Consider the following 19,143-nt stretch of genomic DNA (forward strand, 5'->3'; position numbering starts at 1 on the left):
CCAGAAAATACAAAGTGAAGTAAATGAAAGTACTGAAATTTTTTCAACAGGGAAAGCATGCGCAAGTGTTGTTTCTGGCAACTGTCTAGGAAATGTATTTGGCTTAGCTTTGGGACCTCTAAAAGACTATATTAAAGAGGTTACCTATTTTGAAGGACAGCTGATGGTAATTTTTGGTTTTCCCGAGAGTCTTGTAAAAGCAAAAACATTGCTTAGAACTGCAAGTTCTTCTATTACAACTCCATTATTGCTAAGTACAATGTGTGAGATGGAAGATTTCGTTATTTCTGGTGTTTATATGAGAAGTACAGAATTGCCAATTAACCCACTGTTTCCAGTGTTGTTTCTGATGCATGAAAGGTCATGTGTCGAGGCTGACAAACATTTTTTCGAACATTTTGTTGTACCTTTAATGGGTCTCAAAACATTTTTAAAAAAGTTACAATATTTCACAATAGAGACGGCTTATCTGACTCAATCACAGCCATCTGTAAAGGTATGAAAATAGAGCAGCGCAAGGACAATGAATTTCAATATTATGATTTTAGTGGAAAATTTAAAAATGATTTGCAAACTTCGGTAAAAAAGCTTAGAATTGATGGAATAATCTTGAGCTGCATAATGGCTCAAATACAAGTAATGATTTCTTTTAATGCAGGATATGAGAAATTAGGGCAGGCTAAAATGTCTTTTTATCGGCCAGATTATGACAGTTTCCTAACTGATGATATAGTTGAATTCCTTATTTCCGGAAAATATCCAAAAGTATTTAAAACTGCTAAAAACCTAAATGACAGTGCTAACGCTGATGATATGGCCTTATTATGTATTGAAAATGATAGAGTTAGCTACGAGGGGACTAGCAAATGCTATTTGGTACGTAATCCCATAGGGGCCAAAGTCTATTTAGTGAACTTGGAACAAGATTATTGCACGTGCAACCACGCACCGAGTTGCTATCACGTGAAAGCAGCTGAGCGTTACTGAAATAAGAAAGAGGAAAAATTTATCCAAATTGAAAAAAATATTCATTACCACCTGAATGAATTAAAACGAAATAGGAAGCGTAAACCTACAGATGATAAAAGCTATGCTACTTTTTTGTAAAAAGAAGGAAACCAAACACTGCATCAACCCCTAATAAAACTTCCGATATTCAACATATTTCTTTGAGGGAAAGTGTAGAAGATCTGAGTATCAACAGTGAAGATAACAACATGAATCAAGTAAATGAAAGTTCTCATTATTTAAATTCTAAAAATATAAAATATACTTCAAACAAAGACTGCGAAGAGGGAAGGATATGTTGTTGTGAAAAAAGTATCGATCTTCAATTGTTTGAATGTGAATCAATATGTCAGAATAACTTCAGAAATTCTTTTTAGCCATATCGTAGTATACGATAGGCTCTTAGTTTGACCCGAGCCGTCGTAGTAGTAGTAGTAGTAGTAGTAGTAGTAGTAGTAGTAGTAGTAGTGGCCGGGGTTGTCTCTTCGTTATCGTCACATTTTAGCTTAAAAGGAACTTTATATTACCACAACCCATCCATAGGGGTTACTGGGCTCGGTTAGAGATTTAATTATAATTAAAATTTTTTCAGGTCAGACCCGGGAATCGAACCCGGGTCGCTGGCGTAGTAGACAAACGTTCTAACCACTAAACCATAGAGACTTGATAGAAACTCCGAGTTTTTTATTATTTATTTTTATCTCTAAAATGTCGGGGTGATATGGGGTGGGGTACCTCTTAATCTGTGGGGTCGGAAACTTTTGAATTTTTATCTGTGGGGTCGGATACTTATGAATTTGTATGTTTGGGGTTTTTATATTTATTTTCTTTTTATGTATGTGCTAATTAAATAGATAACGATTTTTCTACCGCGCTCCTCATGTGTTTCGTTCTCGTTCGGTAGCTATCGTCATCTATGTTATATTTGACTGGAACGTTTTGGCGGTTAATTCAAATGTGGGTTTAGATGGAGCTAACATAGTGTTAAATGAGCGTTATGCGTTTGATCATTTTAGCATTGCTAAAGGTAATTCGAGGGGATAATCACTAAAATGCGTAATCACTATAACTAAACTTTCTATTTCAAAAGTTTCTGGGCATAAGTCCTTGTTAGAAATTTATAAGATGCGATAAGTGTGCATCGGCATAAGTCTATGTTGTAAACTCATCGAGGGGATTATCACTAAAAACTATCTGTTCTTCGATTCGCCGGAATGTTAGAATTACAGCATAAGTAAATTTATACGGTTATAATTTAATCACTGTTTAGAGTGGGGAATCGAGGGGCTATTCACTCTGATTTTATGCACGGTAAATCATTGTAAAAGATAGCGCTATTCACTCATTAGGGTAAGGTATAGAGGGGTTATCCACTCATTAGGGTAGGGTATAGAGGGGCTATTCACTCGTACGATATGGCTACTATTACGAGCCCTTGGGCCGTCTTGTTTAGAAACGCTTTTGCCTACAAAATACATCGACAGTGGTTGCTTGGCCAAATCGATGTTTGTTTTATTGAAATTCCTACGTAGGGAAGATGATTACATTGTTCTAACATCCACTATTTACCAATATATGTTTTTACCCGAAACTGAAAAAGGAAAGGATGTGGTTTTTAATTTTATTAAAGAACAGAATGGAGGTCAATTTCGCAAACGTAATATCGCCATTTTGTTGCCAAGATCTCCCGGACGTAACGACCATTGGATGTTAGGGTTAATTAAATGTAACTCGCTGTCAATTTTTGATTCTATACCACTAACAACAAGTGATACGAAAGGTACCGATACTACAACACTGGAAAAGCACTTTGAGATTATGAATGAAATTGGTAAGGAATACTTTACAATTGAACACAGTTTTCCAAAATTTTACATTCATGAGAAGCTACCACTTCAAAACAATAGCTGGGATTGTGGTCTATATGTACTCGTATATTTTTATTACATTTTAAAAGAAGAACCCATAGAAAATTGGCAGCCGCTTGAAAGCGATAAGGGCCGTAGATGGATTTATCACATGGTTCAAAACTATAACCAGTGCACTACAAAATTACCAGAAAATGTAATGTAACTTATTAATTGAACCTTATGTCTACTATTATAAAAAGGATTTAAAAAAATAGGTTATGTCAATCATTGAAAATTGTGTATGGTTGGTATTTTTCAAAGCAACAAAATTAAATACCACTCTTATTTCATTTTAAAGCGACTGCATAGCCTACCATCGTGGGAAATCTTTACACTGAAAATGAGAAACCAGTTAAACGTAGTGTTGGCGGCTGAAATTGAAAGTAACCCTACCGAGCATATCACCCCAGGAACGGAATGTTGATGGGTCAACAAAACTGGCCTTTCCTTCCTAGGAATTTGTACAATCATGTACAAAAAAGTGGTACAGTAAAGATGGATATGAATTCACCTTTGCCAGGAAATGTTGACAAATGGTATCGGAAAGACCAGAGGACCACTTTTCGAATAAGATATTTTAGCACCTTTTTTCACTCAGCCACATGAAACGCCTTGAGCCTTATTTTTATTCTTATTTTTTGTTTCACGTTAACATTTGTTTGTTAAATTTGTTAGTTTTTAATTGTTTTTTGGTTTAAATGCTTTTTTATCTATATCACAATGTTGTAACTCTATTAATATTATTATTGTCATATATTTTTTGGTTGGTCTTTAAAGTAAGCGTTACACAACATTGTTTGTGGCTGAGGCTTGAAATTATTAACTCAATACTCAGGTCAAAGAGATCATTATACTAATATACTTGAGTTAAGAAAGGTGAAGGCGAGTAGTGTTGTAAAAGTTAACGCTTAAAAAATTTAAGTTTAAAATTTCTGTCTATTGGTTAAGGTTAGGTTAAAATAAGTTTCCTAATATAATTATTTAATTATTGTGTGAATTTTTAACAATTCTGTGAAATAGACGAAAGATCCCTTTTGTTTATTTGGTGATACTTTCGAGAGTTTCTCATACTTTCTGGAGACTATAATTGCGCCAAAATAATTGAAAATGAAATAAACACTGTCATACGAGAATAATCTCGTAATATTTCATTTGGAAGCCATGTTTTTCGAAATTCATCTAATGAGACTTCATAATATTAAACCAACTGAATGAATTGAAAGACGTTAACAGCCATGGAAGAAAAATACAAGGAAAAAAACCAAGAAAGTGTGTCTAGTGCAATACGCATATGAACCTTTAAAAAAATAAACAAACTGAATAATATACATCAAGACAGCGCAAAGTGCAACTACGACGTGAGGCGGATGATTTTCGAGGGAATCGCAATACAACAGTAATTATTTGATGAAATGTTTTGATGGCACAATATCACCCTGGTAGTAATGCATCGTCTGTAGACGCGCATCCCTTCTGAACAATACATACAATGCGCACAACAAGTTACTTGATGAAACCATGCTCCGGCTTCCCACATCTTAACATAACATAAATCCGTCTGAAATTCCACGAGAACAGAGGTACGAAAATTGAAATTGAACAATTACAGCTACAGAACTGGCAAAATCAAAGTTTTTACTGATTATTGAATATACTCGTAATTGTTACAAAATTGTGCATTCATTCATGAGGTTCATTAATTATATTCAAAACTGAGCGGATTAGTTGGAGTCTCGCCGTTTATTTATAATTTATTGCTTATAAATAATAGAATGAAAATGAAATTTTTCCTGTGTTGCTGTATGACAGTGTTTAATTCTATTTCAGATGCAGGGGAAAATTATTTATTTTAAGATTTAAGATGTAGAATTATTTTTCCCATTTTGATCGTATTAATTATATTTAATTAAATGAAATGTTATTGTATTACATTTGTTCAAAATTAAACCAATTTTTAAATCATTTTTTTGTATTTTTTAAAATTTCCAATGGGTAAAAAATCCAAAGGATATGCATGGGTTTTCTGGGGAAAAAATGATAGATTACGATTAGAATTAATTATTAATTAATTTTAGTAATAGTTTCGTACCATTTCCTATAGGGAAAACTGAATTTTTGTCAAAAAATGAAAATGATATGCAAGAAAGTTTGTAAAAAATGAAAACGATATGCATGGGTTTTCTGGGGAAAAAATGATAGATTACGATTAGAATTAATTATTAATTAACTTAAGTAATAGTTTCGTACCATTTCCTAGAGGGAAAACTGAATTTTTGTCAAAATATGAAAATGATATGCAAGAAAGTTTGTAAAAAATGAAAACGATATGCATGGTTTTTCTGGGGAAAAATGATAAATTACGATTAGAATTAATTATTAATTAACTTAAGTAATAGTTTCGTACCATTTCCTATAGGGAAAACTGAATTTTTGGCAAAATATGAAAATGATATGCAAGAAAGTTTGTAAAAAATCAAAACGATATGCATGGATTTTCTGGGGGAAAAATGATAAATTACGATTAGAATTAATTATTAATTAACTTAAGTAATAGTTTCGTACCATTTCCTATAGGGAAAACTGAATTTTTGTCAAAAAATGAAAATGATATGCAAGAAAGTTTGTAAAAAATCAAAATGATATGCATGGGTTTTCTAGGGAAAAAATGATAGATTACGATTAGAATTAATTTTAGTAATAGTTTCGCACTTTTTCTAAGGGACCTTTTTCGGATTTTCAGCCATATGAAATTAGTAGTTCTATACCAAAATTGGAAATTATTAGTGTTCTTGTAGTAAAATATTGTAAATATTATACAATTTTTTACTTTTGAAAAATATCCAAGGAACTTTTAAGATTAGAAAAGGCAACAAAAAAAAACTAATGAATCATTTTACAACTAATGAGTCATTTTTTAACTTAACTCTGTTGTCTTCTTTATAATAGTATCATTTACTTCTAAGCAGACGACGAATGTTATATTACCTTGACCTTTCGTATTTTTAGTCGATTAGCCAATTATAGGCGAGTTTGTACAAAGTGATATGCAAGTTTGTAAAATTTGATATGCAAACTAGATTATGGTTTGCAATTTTTTTTCGAGGGGTTCGACGCTTGGGTGATATGCAAGTTTGTAAAAAAAGTTTGTAAAAAAATTTCTATGCAAATTAGGGTCTCCCCTATAGTTATATAGATTCATGCTTTAAGTCAATAAAGAAACTGCCAGACCATTTCATTCTGTTTAATGTCTATCCCCTTTTGGAATTGATATGGTTAAAAGAATGTAATTTATACCATCCTGCTGGGAATCAAAGGAGCGAATATCTTTTCATAATATATATAGTTCAAAGTTTAGAAAAGCTCTCATGGCTATGATGAATCCTTGAATCTTTCTTCGTCAATATCCTTTTAATAAATGAAAATTATTTCATGTATATTTCGTTTTTTTTTTAAATATGCATAGATTTAATTTTTATATATCGCAGTGTTAAAAAATACATATTCAATGTTTCAATCTGTAAGTTGGCTTTCTATTAGCCTTTCTAAATCCTCACGCAATTAAATTTCTCAGGAGTTTAACTTAACCTAGCTAAATTTGCTCTCTTTCTGCTTGTTCATGGACCAGTGGCAAATTCTCTAGCTCATTCATTAATGAAATTTCTTTTTTTTTGCAAAAAATTTCTATGCAAATTAGGGTCTCCCAACTATAGTTTTATAGATTCATGCTTAAAGGGATAGACTATGAACTTTTCTCTGCATCTCGACATTAAATGGAATAAAATAAATGTTTAATAAAACCTTTTTGGCAAATTTTATGCAATTTTGGTGGCTAGAACGAAATGAATGTGGTGAATAGAATTAGACCAAACCATTTTAAATTCAGCGACAGTACTATCATCTTCCGATATATCAGGTCATTTTGGCGCACGGAGATGTTTCGATTTGTTGACAATTAAGAAGAAACTGTTATAATAAATATTAATTTACGTTTTTTATTTGTCATTCGTTCCGTCCCCTCGGGCGTGGAAATGAAAACATTCCCTGATGCTGAAACTATGTGCGTTTCATTTCTTTTCTACTGCGTCGTCGTGCTAGAATGAAATTTATGGGGTGAATAGAATTAAACACAACCTTTTTTAATTCAGCGACAGTCCTATCATCTTCCGATATATCAGGTCATTTTGGCGCACGGAGATGTTTCTATTTGTTGACAATTAAAAAGAAACAGTTATAATAAATATTAATTTACGTTTTTTTATTTGTCCCTCGTTTCGGCCTGTCGGGCGTGGAAATGAAAACATTCCCTGATTCTGAAAAAAAGGCCGTTTCATTTCTTTTCTACAGCGTCGCAATTTTTGAAACGTGCTGCTGCAAGTGGCTACCCTCTGGCTACAACGCTACAACGGTTTAAGTTGTCAAAAGAAAACGTACCTTGCGTTCTAGCACGTCTTTTAGCCTCTTCGTTCATTTTTAAGTCCTTTATAAATAATGATGCGAAAATGTTGATTGACCATCAGTCGTAATCCAAACGTGACTTTCCAGTTCGAACACCAGAAGAATGATGAGAGAAGCCTTTCTCCCCGCGCATTTTTTTTTTGCGTGAGGAAATGCTCCGAGGGGTCCATCGCTGCTTCGAAGATGTTCGAATATATAATTTTTCCTAAAATCTTATCTTTTTTCTAAATATTTGGAATATTTATAATTTTATAACTTTCCGAGTGACGTATTTCAAGTTTCGATTCTTGAAAATGCCTTATCAAATCTTCAAGTTTCATTACAATTTCAGCAAATTTTGCAATTTTGTTAAAATATTTCATTGAATCTTTAAGTCTAAATTGATTTTTTATCAAATATTGGTAGAAATTTAAATTATACCTAATATTTTTGAAAATAATTCTAGAAATCTTGATCAAATATCAAAATAATATCGAAGATTTAAAATTCGGTACGCATTTTGCAAAAGTGACGGACCCATCGGAATACTCACATACAAGGGGGGAAGAGACCTAGCAGAGTTACGCCCTAGGATGCTAGCTAATTTTTCCTTGCCAAAGGCAGGAACCAATGGGACGTGGAGGTGCTTCTTTTGGGAGGAATTTTTTTTTCTTGGTATAGACCGGAACAGATTCAGGATAAGAAGAACGAAGGGTACAGTATTGGTGTCTTGTACCATCATCTCATACTTTGATGAGAATATGCATAAATCTATACTTAATTTGTAATTAATAAGCCTGAAAGGCTTGGTTGTCCTATTTCAAGTCTTTTTCGGATTACAAGGCTTATTAGTAGCCCAGGACTTTTAGGGTTTGACCTAGAACATTTGAACACAAAGATAAAAATTGGTACAAGTGTTGTTTTTGACCCAACAAAAAATATACTAAAAGTCCCCTGCTGTAGAGCGCGAGCTTTCGCCGCCATCTTGGAAAATGGCCGCCGGGAATGCCAGCTACAATGTATTTCACGTTCTTCTTCAAAAAATACGAAAATTGTACACATTAGTATTGTAAACACTTGAACATCATGGCAAAATTTTATAGCTCTGTGTTCAATAGTTTGGCCGCCATATTTGAAAATGGCCGCCGTTAATGCTAGGTACAGTATATTTCACCATGTTGTTGGAAAATTATGAAAATTGATAGGTATTACAAACAGAGCTCTGTGAACCTCATAGTAAAATATTGAAGCCATTAATCAGATAGTTTGGCCACCATGTTGGAAAATGGCCGCCATCAATGTCATATAGATACAGTATATGGTTCAAAAATTATGAAAATGGGTAATAATTATGTTGAAGACCGTCTTAGCATCATACTTGAATATTGAAGACGTGCTACTGATAGTTTGGGCGCCATCTTCGAAAATGACTGCTGGAAATGCTAAATATATTTCAAATATATAAATCTTTTTGAAATTCCTATTTTGAATAGATGATTTTCATTAACGTAATAAACAACAAAAAATGGATATCTCGAAGTCGAAATTATCGACACCATCTTTAAAAATGGCCACATGAAAATCATAGCCCTAAATTCTGAAAGAAAGAAAAGTTATTCTAAGCTGTTATTCTCAACATGTTCATTAGAGAATATGGCGTTTATACATTCTACTGTTGTTTAAGATTAGAATTTAGTCAGATCTCTAGCATTTCATACATATTCATCGTCATCCTGAAGATTTTTCATAATAATTGCATGTCACAACCCTTGATTAGGCGCTACACATAGCTGGGGGCCTTATCAACTCCCCTCCTCATCATATTCCAAATTGAACCTGCGGAACCGCCGTCCAGGCACAAAAGATCAGCCAGCGGACCCGACAAACGCCACTTGAGCAGGTGACAGAAGCAGGACACCGTCAGCGGCGAGCCCAGTCAGGAGGTGGTCGGTGACAGGGAAGGATTAAAGCAGCAGAAGACTCCAGGGGACGGGGAAGTTCTTTCCAAGCACAACAGTGCCATACGGCCCAAAACAAATAGTGTATCCGCGACCCCTAGAGGGTTGCCAATAGCGGGGGCGAGCCAAGGCAACACCTGGGTGGGGGCGAAACGGCCCAGCAAAACCTTCACGGAATGGGGCAAGGAACGGTCTGAACCAAGGGCGAACCCAAGGAACTCCCGAACCGTCACACCGAACTCGGGCCCCCTCCGCCACGACAAGTCCTTTGAATTAAAAAGGTTAAGAGAACACTTCTTTCATTTACGTGCTGTAATTTGGTGTGGTTATGATAAGGCGTAGTTTAAAGTAACGACAGATAATCAACATCTTACAAATTTGTTGCGCTTTTTTAATGACCATATTGCATCTAGGGAAGCCATAGCTGCTGCCGAAGAGAGATTTCTTTTCGCTTTTTTTAGGGTGATAATTGAAACGTTACGCTCCATTTATGTAGATATTACACGTATAATGGAACCGTTGCCACATATACTGTCAAGTCCTCATTTGATCTCGCTAAGCTTCATCCAACAACCGACGCAGCAAAACTACATTTTTTCCGAGCGTATCTTCAAGTCCAACAATAGCTAGGAAACGATTTAATCCCGAACAGTGGGGATTGGTTAGCGATCGCGAAAGTCGAAGACCCATTCACACCATTCTCCTTCCGGCATCAGATGAACTTATTCCACTCATTATTTGTACCTGCAGTCTGCAGAACATCTTGTATAAAGAACTGTGAATGTAGACGATCTGTATTAGCTTGCTGGGCAATGTGTGGTCATTTTCAAGGTATTAGCCGTAGTAAAAAATCTTCAGGATGACGATAAATATGAACGAAATGTTAAAAATGTGTCTTAAATCTAATCCTTAACGACACTAGAATGTTTATACCCCATAAAAATGGTTTTTCCTAACCAAAATCCGAGTAATATGGCAGAATTTAGGATAGTAATATTTCAGCGACCATTTTTGAAGATGGGTCGATAATTTAGACTCGAAAATAGTTATTTTTATGGCGTTTAATACGTTCATGAAAATCATCTACTCAATAAAAAAATATCTAAAATATTTATATATCCGTAATATATTTGCCATTTCTAACAGTCATTTTTGAAGATGGAGCCCAAACTATCAGTAGCACGTCTTCAATATTCAAGTATGATGTTAAGACGGTCTTTAACATAATTATTACCAATTTTCATAATTTTTGAACCATATACTCTATCTTAATGACATTGATGGCGGTCATTTTCCAACATGGCGGCCAAACTATCTGACTAATGGCTTCAATATTTTACTATGAGGTTTGTACAGCTCTGTTTGTAATACCTATCAATTTTCATAATTTTCCAACAACATGGTGAAATATACTGTACCTATCATTCACGGCGGCCATTTTGCAATATGGCGACCAAACTATTGAACACAAAGCTTTAAAATTTTGCCAAGATGTTCATGTGGTGCCAATCATAATGTGTACCAATTTTCATAATTTTTGAAGAAGAACGTGGAATACATTGTAGCTGTAATTCCCGGCGGCCATTTTCCAAGATGGCGGCGAAAGCTCGCGCTCTACAGCAGGGGACTTTAAGTATATTTTTTGTTGGGTCAAAAACAACACATGTACCAATTTTCATCTTTATGTTCAAATGTTCTAGGTCAAGCCCTTTTTCGGCCTATCTGTCCTGGCCTATAGACTAGAGTACTTTTTCGCGAGATGCGATTGTACACTTAGTACTGAAATCAAATATGTCCTTTTAAAAATATGTAAATAGAATATTAGATTAAGATTTAAGAACAGAAGATAGAGAGAGAAAATAAAAGAGATCTTGTCTTGATTATTGTATGGATTAAAGGACTCGATAATAAAGTAGTGTGGCACCTTGTGAAGGTAGACCGCTAATATTTTTCACACGTGACTGTAAACAGCGCCTATTACCTTCTTCAGACTTTTTATTATACTCTACTCTTGAGTCTTGGTCCTGCTGAATTAGCTAAACATTACCACAACACCCACAATTCAACTTCTAAGGTTGAGAGTAGATTCATGCTAATATGGTACAAGATGACCAAGTCATATTTTTCCCGTGTTCACTTCGAAAGAATCGAAACACTAAAAATTAATACGTCATCTACACGAAACTGAAAATGAAATTTAGCTTACTAAAATACTATTACTATCGAAATAAAGTTAACTAAATGTACTCTTGTTCAAACTCTTGAATTATTTTACAGGAAGAATATCCATGGACAAAGGATTAATATAAATAAATAAAAAATGGTAGGAATATTGAAGCGTTTGTGGGAGGAATAACATTAGTATTATTAGTTATACTATAAGTGTACTAGATTTGTTCGCACTATATTGAACTTGTTTCGTACTCATATGCAAGGTCTAATAAATACCTTTCCTTTTTTACAACCTATATGTATATTTCTTCTTGATATTACCAACTCCCTATCGGAGCTGTTGAGGCTTGAGTCCCCTAATTCCAAAAACAGAAAAAGAGAATAACTATCTCGTTTTGAAATTGACGAGATGGAAATTATTTTTTAACGCGGCGCTGTTATTAAAAATTCGATGTCCTCTTAAAATGGTAAGCCTTGTGTTACATAGAACTTTAACGCCATATATATAATAAAGTAGAATAATTTTAATTCATCTTTCATTACATTTAAATACGCAATGAAGAAATAAAAACAAAAATCTGAATTGAACATGCAAACTTAGTTCTTAATCTAAACAAACGCTAAAAAAACCAATATTTTCGTTCCGCGCATAAGTTAGCAAATTAAAAAGAATTTCTGCTCTATCTTGTACTGTTGTAGCTTTTCATTGACGATTGTTTGCGTGAACCTTAGGCTTGCGGCGTAACACGACTGGGAACTAAACTTATTCAATGATGGTTAGATTATGTAAGCGTACAACCATCGCCTAAGTTCAACCCCCAGCCGCGGCTTCTGTAGTTCTCTACTTTTGAAATGCGTCCAGCATTGTACCAGGGGCCCTTGACTTTTACACCGATGAAAACCTTAAAAAAAGGACTGTAAAGTTGAAAAAGCTCTAAGCCGTGTCTGTTCCAAGCAACCCAAGAGGTCATGACACGATGGCTTCGTTTTTGCGAGAGTTGGGAGTATCCCCTCAGCAGCCATAAGGACATGCGTCATCGGGCCTAATCTCCATTACAACCCAATCCAGGGGTGATGTCAAAACCTTTAAAAGAAAACCAAAAGTTAATTACATGGAATTTAATTAAGAAATAGCACATAAAATAATAAAAAAAAAGATAAAGTTATCCAATCCTGCGATGTCGTTGTAAAAACCTAAACAAAAAACCAAAAATTGTCATATTAATGAACTGATTGACAAAAAACGTACCCTCTTACCTTTATGTCATGAGTTTGGCTTGTTGGAATGACTTTATGAAACATCTGCAAAACGGGCATCTAGATGTTTTTTCCCATAGTCTAATTGTGCATTCCTCGCAAAATGACAGGTGTCCGCAAGGAATTATCAACCATCCTATTGGATTTTTGGCACATAAGTAGCAAATTCCAAGAAAGCCTGGAGACTCCGGTCGCGGTACTTGTGATGGTGGCTGTATTGCATGTGGTGGTAAGGGTGGTGGTAAGTCAACTTTGTTTAAGGGTGATGATGACGTCGATGATCCTGGTGACATCCATGGTATCGAGTCAAATACCCATCCTGCAGGACTTGACGGTGCCGCTACTGGAGACGAGGACCCTGTTTGTGGAGATAACGCACTTGTTACTGAAGATAAAGTACTTGCTAGAGGAGATAACGTACTTGCTGTTGAAGAAGGCGCTCCGGCTGCAGAACTTGACGGTACCGCTACTGGAGACGAGGACCCTGTTTGTGGAGATAACGCACTTGTTACTGAAGATAAAGTACTTGCTAGAGGAGATAACGTACTTGCTGTTGAAGAAGGCGCTCCGGCTGCAGAACTTGACGGTACCGCTACTGGAGACAAAGACCCTGTTGGTGGAGATAACGCACTTGTTACTGAAGATAAAGTACTTGCTAGAGGAGAAAACGTACTTGCTGTTGAAGAAGGCGCTCCGGCTGCAGAACTTGACGGTACCGCTACTGGAGACAAGGACCCTGTTGGTGGAGATAACGCACTTGTTACTGAAGATAAAGTAATTGCTAGAGGAGATAACGTACTTGCTGTTGAAGAAGATTGCTGTCGTAGTGCGGCACTGATGTCAGGTAGCTCGTCGTCGGTATTGTCGGCTTGACGTTGAAGCCACCTCGCTTGACTTTGAAGGCGCCTCGCTTTAAAAGTGTGCACTGTATTTGCGGATCCAACATATCTAATAATCTATTAACTTGGACATACCTCTCCTAGCTCTCGCTTGTTTCATGGTTCCCCTCTCCTGGTCATATACCAAATTAATGTTTTCATACCTTGGGAATGAACGTGTGTTAAAAAAGCAGTTCGGTTCACACGTGACGTTTATAAGGATTTCCAGCTATGGAAGGTGTAATGTTGAAGCACTATCACCTATTGGATTCTGATTAATTTTTAATTGAATATAAATAGAAAATCACGACCGCGATGAGCCTTCTAACTGTCCGTTTATCAAGTAATATCGTCTATAACACCAATAATTTCTTTAAAGCGCGTCATAGTCTCTGAACCTCTTTAGGAAATATTTTTGAAAAGAAACACGCGTAAGTCGTATCTCGTTATTGAGAAATTATTGATAATGTCTTGACAACCATAATTTCACATTCACACCTGTCCATTAAGATTTCCGGTGACATGAAAGAAATAATAATGTTTACCGTTCGCTACTAATTTCTTCATCGATTATGGTTTCTAATGCTAAACCAAACTCCGTTGGATTCGCCGCTCTTTTCTTCAGGCTCGATGTCAGCCTCAAGTTGTCCAATTCCTGCAAGTCCGGGAGGTGATTGTGTTGCTTTTTCAGAATTACTCTGCCTCGACGCAGATTCCCACAGGCTTTGCACCCTGACAGAAACTTATAACACTTTAAATACGTAGTATTACCAACACGACCTCTATTCCTTAAGTAACCAAAGTTATTATATATATAAATTGTGGATCCTGCTCTTCTTCCCTCAATTTCTTCCATCGCGCTTGATATAACTAACAGTAACGATATTTCTCTCTCAACGTCTTTACGAGAACTGACTGCCACTGGCCATCTCCGAAATCGAAATTTTAAAGCAAAGGGCGGCTCCGTTTATGCCCGTTAAAGATGACTTTTCTACTACACAGTGCCTAAGGTTGGTAAAGGCTAGTTAAGCCAAAGGGAGCAACCATTGGAACCTAGTGCATTAAGTCTAATTGGTTCCTGCCTTTGGCAAGGTAAAATTCTTGTTCAGAAAGTTAGCCAGCATGCTAGGGGTGGGAGTGAAGTCGCATGCTACTTTAAATGGAACTTCAGTGTTGCCGATCTTTTCAATTATTTTTTTTTTTTCGTTTTCCCAGCCCTTAAATTAAATTTGTTAAAATAATGAATGTAGTAACAGGGAGGAGTAGAGACGGAGGGGCAGAGACGCGCTTTGTAGACTGCTAACCGATAAGGCTCGTGCCCACAACGGGAGTAAAGGGGAATGGGGGAAAGAACTGGTTAGAACTTATCACGTGTGGTGACGTAGCGATCGGCATCGTCATATCCTGTAAACGTGCACGACGAACTGCCCTCTCGTGAGCGTTGCCTGAATAGCTATATTCTGCTGGAATAGCGCCATAAGTACAAGGCTTAATAGCAAAGCAAGGGAAGGTTTGGAGATAGGTTTAGTTTGATTTAAATGAAATTAGTCCATTTAAAATGGTGAAATATTGTATATATAGATCGTGTAACAATCGTTCAAAATCTAAAGACTCGCGCGGACAGGATATTGTATTTTTCCCTGTTCCAAAACCAACAAGAAACTATGAAAAATGTCTTATATGGGTAAATGCAATTAACAGAGATGATATCAGGACAATTAACATTAAAGCGCATCATTATGTATGTTCAAAACATTTCATAAATGAAAATGGTCCAACTGCTGAATATCCAAACCCAGTTATAGATATGAAACAGGTAATGTATTTCTAAAATAAAATTATACATATTCTATCAACGTTTTCTCATATTAAAACATTTTTAAATAGACTTCAATACGGCTTGACCACAACTATGCCTACTTTGACGATGATGTTGGTGAAGCAGGAACAGTCGAACTCTCTCTATTACAGGAACAATTATTTGAAAGAGTGGAAACTGATTTGATTGAACAACCGGAGGTTCATTTGGCTAATGAAGTGCAAAATCAATTTGTCATAACATCGCAAGAAGAAATAGCCGTACTAGATAAAGAATTTATCGGAAGAACGGAGGTAGAATTAGTCGAAAGAACAGAGGAAACATTATGGGAAAGAACAGAGGAAGAATTAATTGCAAGAACGGAGGGTCATCTTGTTATAGAATTGGAGAATCAATTATTTCGAAGGTTGGACATGGAGTTTTGTGACCAAAGGGTGACCAATACTCTTTTGGAAAATGGAAATGGCGATACATTGTCTACACAAGTTGAAGTTCTAGAAAAAGGCGTGGACACTTTAAAAAAAGTAGCTCTTGATTTTTTGTCATATTTGGCGAATACTTTTGATAAATGTGATTGGTCAGTTGATCTTGTGCGGGAATCCGAAAATAATTCCTCTTCTTTAAATTTCTTAAGATTTAGAAAACTCTCTAGTAATAGTTTACTGAGTCTTGAAATAGAGCCATCCCTGCTAGAATGCAAAGTGAAATTTTGCAACAAAGCAATTTCGAATGATCATTTGTTATTTTCTTCCAGTTCTGTTAATTTTAAGAAACGAGTTTCTTCCCTTGAGGATTTAATTAGTATACTTTATGAAATTGAAAACTGGAGGACTTGTGATGGCATTGACGGAGATTTGTTTGATTATTTTCATAATAAGTATTTAAAGTCAGCCATTGTCTGTATGGAAAGCAAGTCGCTTAGATGAAAGAAATGCCAACAGCTATTCATGGGTGTTACCGCAAGAATTTGCCAGTTTTGTCGTCTCACTAAAAAAACTCTGCAGAATCGGAAAAAAAGAGGAAAAATAGAAGCTAAATCAGGTGTGAAGAAAAACACCAACCTCCGCTATATGTCTTCTGATCAAATAAAAGAAAAAGTCATTATTTTGAGCAAAAACAATAGTTCAATGAAGAAAAAAATTAAGTTAATAGAAGCTAAAGTTAAAAATAGCTTTAAAAAAGACGGCATTTTCATGTCTGGCGAAGAAAGTCGAGATTTTGAAAACATTATCGCTAAAAATCCATTCGAGAGTAGGAAAATATTCCATACACTACTAATGCGTGAGCAATTGAAGATTTTAACAAAGAAAACAACAAGACCGGCAAAATGGCATCCCGCGATAATACAGTGGTGTCTCTCAATCAGAGCAAAGTCTTCAAATACATACGAAGCTATGAGACAAGTTATTTCTTTACCCTCTCGGAGAACCCTGTTTAATTATTCAGCTGATATCAACACCAAAAGTGGTTTTAATGATGCGGCACTATTGGAAATGAGGCAGAAGATTGATTTGGATAAATTGGAAGACCACCAAAAATATTTTACACTAATAATCGATGAAGTTCAAGTGAAGCAGGATTTAGTCTTCAATGGTAGTACTGGGGAGTTAATTGGCGCCACAAATTTAAATTCATTCAGAAACAAGGTGAAAGAAATGGAAAACAAGATTAAAGGAGTTTCTGAGAATGCGAACAAATTAAACCTAGCTTCTCATATCCTTCAGTTAATGGTGCGAGGAATCACAACCAATTTCAAGTATCCTTATGCTTATTTCCCATCTGGCAATAATCACGCCGAAGATCTGTACTCGATAGTTTGGGATGCAATAGAAAACTTGCAAGCAGCTGGATTCCTTATTCTCGCTATTGTTTGTGATAAGGCTAGCTCAAACCAAAAATTAATAAAGATCTGCACCGAAAGCGAAAAAAGCTAAACAATCACAAAGTAGGCTTCCGAAGTAAAAACCCATTTAACAATGGAGAGCCGGTTTATTTCGTGTCTGATATTTGCCACAATGTTAAAACAGCTAGAACTTGTTTAAGTAATAGTGGCAAGATGATCAAACAAAAAGACGGAACTTTCAGAGCAGTTAGACTATTAAAAAAAAATGGGAAGTTGCTCCTTTGGCAGCATGTACTTGACACCTACGATAAGGATTCCACTTCTATTCTCCGACTGGCATCGAAGCTGACTTATAATCATGTCCACCCAAACGCGTTCACTTGTATGAGAGTTAAACTAGCTGTACAAGTTATGAGTAGCAGTGTTTCTAATGCCATGGAAATAATGGTTGGAGACGACGCTTCGGAAACTGTGAAGTTCTTGCGATATTTTGATACTTTTTTTGATATTTTAAACGTTACCAACGTATCAGCGTGTAGTTTCAAAAGTAACCAGCTCTCGCACCTTTTAGAAGTAAAGATGATTGGCGATTTCAGGTACATCATAATTACTCAAACTTGTCTACGATATTTCTACAAGCGATCTAATAATTGTTTGTTCCAGTGGCTTGAACGTGACTTTCTGGGGTATTTGGATGAATGGCAGGCTGAAGTGGACGGATTAGTTGTGGATGGTGATTTTGAAAAATCCAAAATGCTCCTCAGCAGTGAAACATTGGAGGGTATCCGAATAACTGGTATGTTTCGTGATTCTAAAAATGTATGATTATTTAATCGGTCACTGCTAATAAAATTATTAACCATTACACTTTCAGTATTCTCTACTATCGAAATTATCAAGTTTCTATTAGATAAAGGAGCACCTTTCGTATTGACGTCAAGATTAAATCAAGACATACTTGAAAATTATTTTGGCACGCAGCGAGGCGCTTGTGGCTCTGGAGAAAACCCAACCGTCAAACAATATGGTGAAGGCACAAAACGAATTAAACTTATGAAAACTTTAATGAAAAAAGTAACAAATGGTAATTGCACCGCCACGAAAAAACAAATATTGAAAAGGAGAAAAGCTGTACGAGATCATTTTCGAAATCAAACTAAAGATAAATAAAATAATAATTTTCTATAAAAATATTTTTTCATTCTATAATTTCTTTTTTTGTGTTAGAACTTTAAGTTCTTTTCTAATTCCAGAGCTATTTAAGGAGTCCCTTTTTAGGGCCTGGAATGTATTTTTAATGCAACGGGTTAAACCTTTTAAATGGCAATTAATGAGTATTTGGAAACACTTTCGCTTAGCAGAATCAGAATTTTCGGTTTCATCACCCCATAAATTTCCCTATGTTTCGCTAGCACGACCATCATTGTTTAAATATTTTATAAGATTTTCTTTTCGAATTTCATTATCCAAAAAGGGATGGTTTAAGTTTAAGAAACTTCCAATTATTTTTAAAATATAATCAAAGAAATAAAATGCCTTGATGGATAAGTAAAGTAACCCTCCGTTGTCCTGTTTGATTGACCATTTGTGAAAGTCTTCCTCAGCTTGTGATTTTGGTACTAGACAATTACCCCAAAATACTGGACAATCGAAGAAACCAATTACTTGGTTCATTACATATCCTCCAATTTGATGGACAGCTTTCACCTCTTTGCTTCTTTTTTCTTTTGGGCTTAATTTAATCGTTGCAGGAGCTTTCTCCATCGGATGAGTGGCTTCTTTATTTTCTTCATTCAGATAATTTGTCTCTATCTCATTAAAAAGATGTTTGCTAAATATGGCCATTACCACATTCTGTTCCTTG

At 35.4% G+C, this 19,143-nt stretch overlaps 1 protein-coding gene and 2 long non-coding RNA genes across 3 annotated transcripts; 1 reads left to right on the forward strand and 2 right to left on the reverse strand.

Moving 5' to 3' along the window:
- Window positions 1–4,799: 4,799 nt before the first annotated feature.
- On the reverse strand, window positions 4,800–5,257 carry LOC149584020 (uncharacterized). Its single transcript, XR_016380323.1, has 2 exons — window positions 5,166–5,257; window positions 4,800–5,099 (listed from the first exon to the last, which is right to left on the reverse strand). It is a non-coding gene; the product is annotated as an uncharacterized LOC149584020 (long non-coding RNA).
- A 65-nt stretch (window positions 5,258–5,322) lies between these two features.
- LOC149584021 (uncharacterized) lies at window positions 5,323–5,666 on the reverse strand. Its single transcript, XR_016380285.1, has 3 exons — window positions 5,642–5,666; window positions 5,481–5,572; window positions 5,323–5,414 (listed from the first exon to the last, which is right to left on the reverse strand). It is a non-coding gene; the product is annotated as an uncharacterized LOC149584021 (long non-coding RNA).
- A 12,354-nt stretch (window positions 5,667–18,020) lies between these two features.
- On the forward strand, window positions 18,021–18,526 carry LOC149584022 (uncharacterized). The gene is made up of 2 exons (XM_089863622.1): window positions 18,021–18,075; window positions 18,154–18,526. Exons 1-2 carry the CDS (start codon window positions 18,033–18,035, stop codon window positions 18,447–18,449), a joined length of 339 nt encoding a protein of 112 aa, XP_089719748.1. The 5' UTR covers window positions 18,021–18,032; the 3' UTR covers window positions 18,450–18,526.
- The last annotated feature ends 617 nt before the right edge of the window (window positions 18,527–19,143 follow it).

Source organism: Phalangium opilio, unplaced genomic scaffold (genome assembly GCF_054372755.1).
Source record: "Phalangium opilio isolate 3A_F unplaced genomic scaffold, DU_Popi_V2 ptg001170l_1, whole genome shotgun sequence".
NCBI lineage: Eukaryota > Metazoa > Arthropoda > Arachnida > Opiliones > Phalangiidae > Phalangium > Phalangium opilio.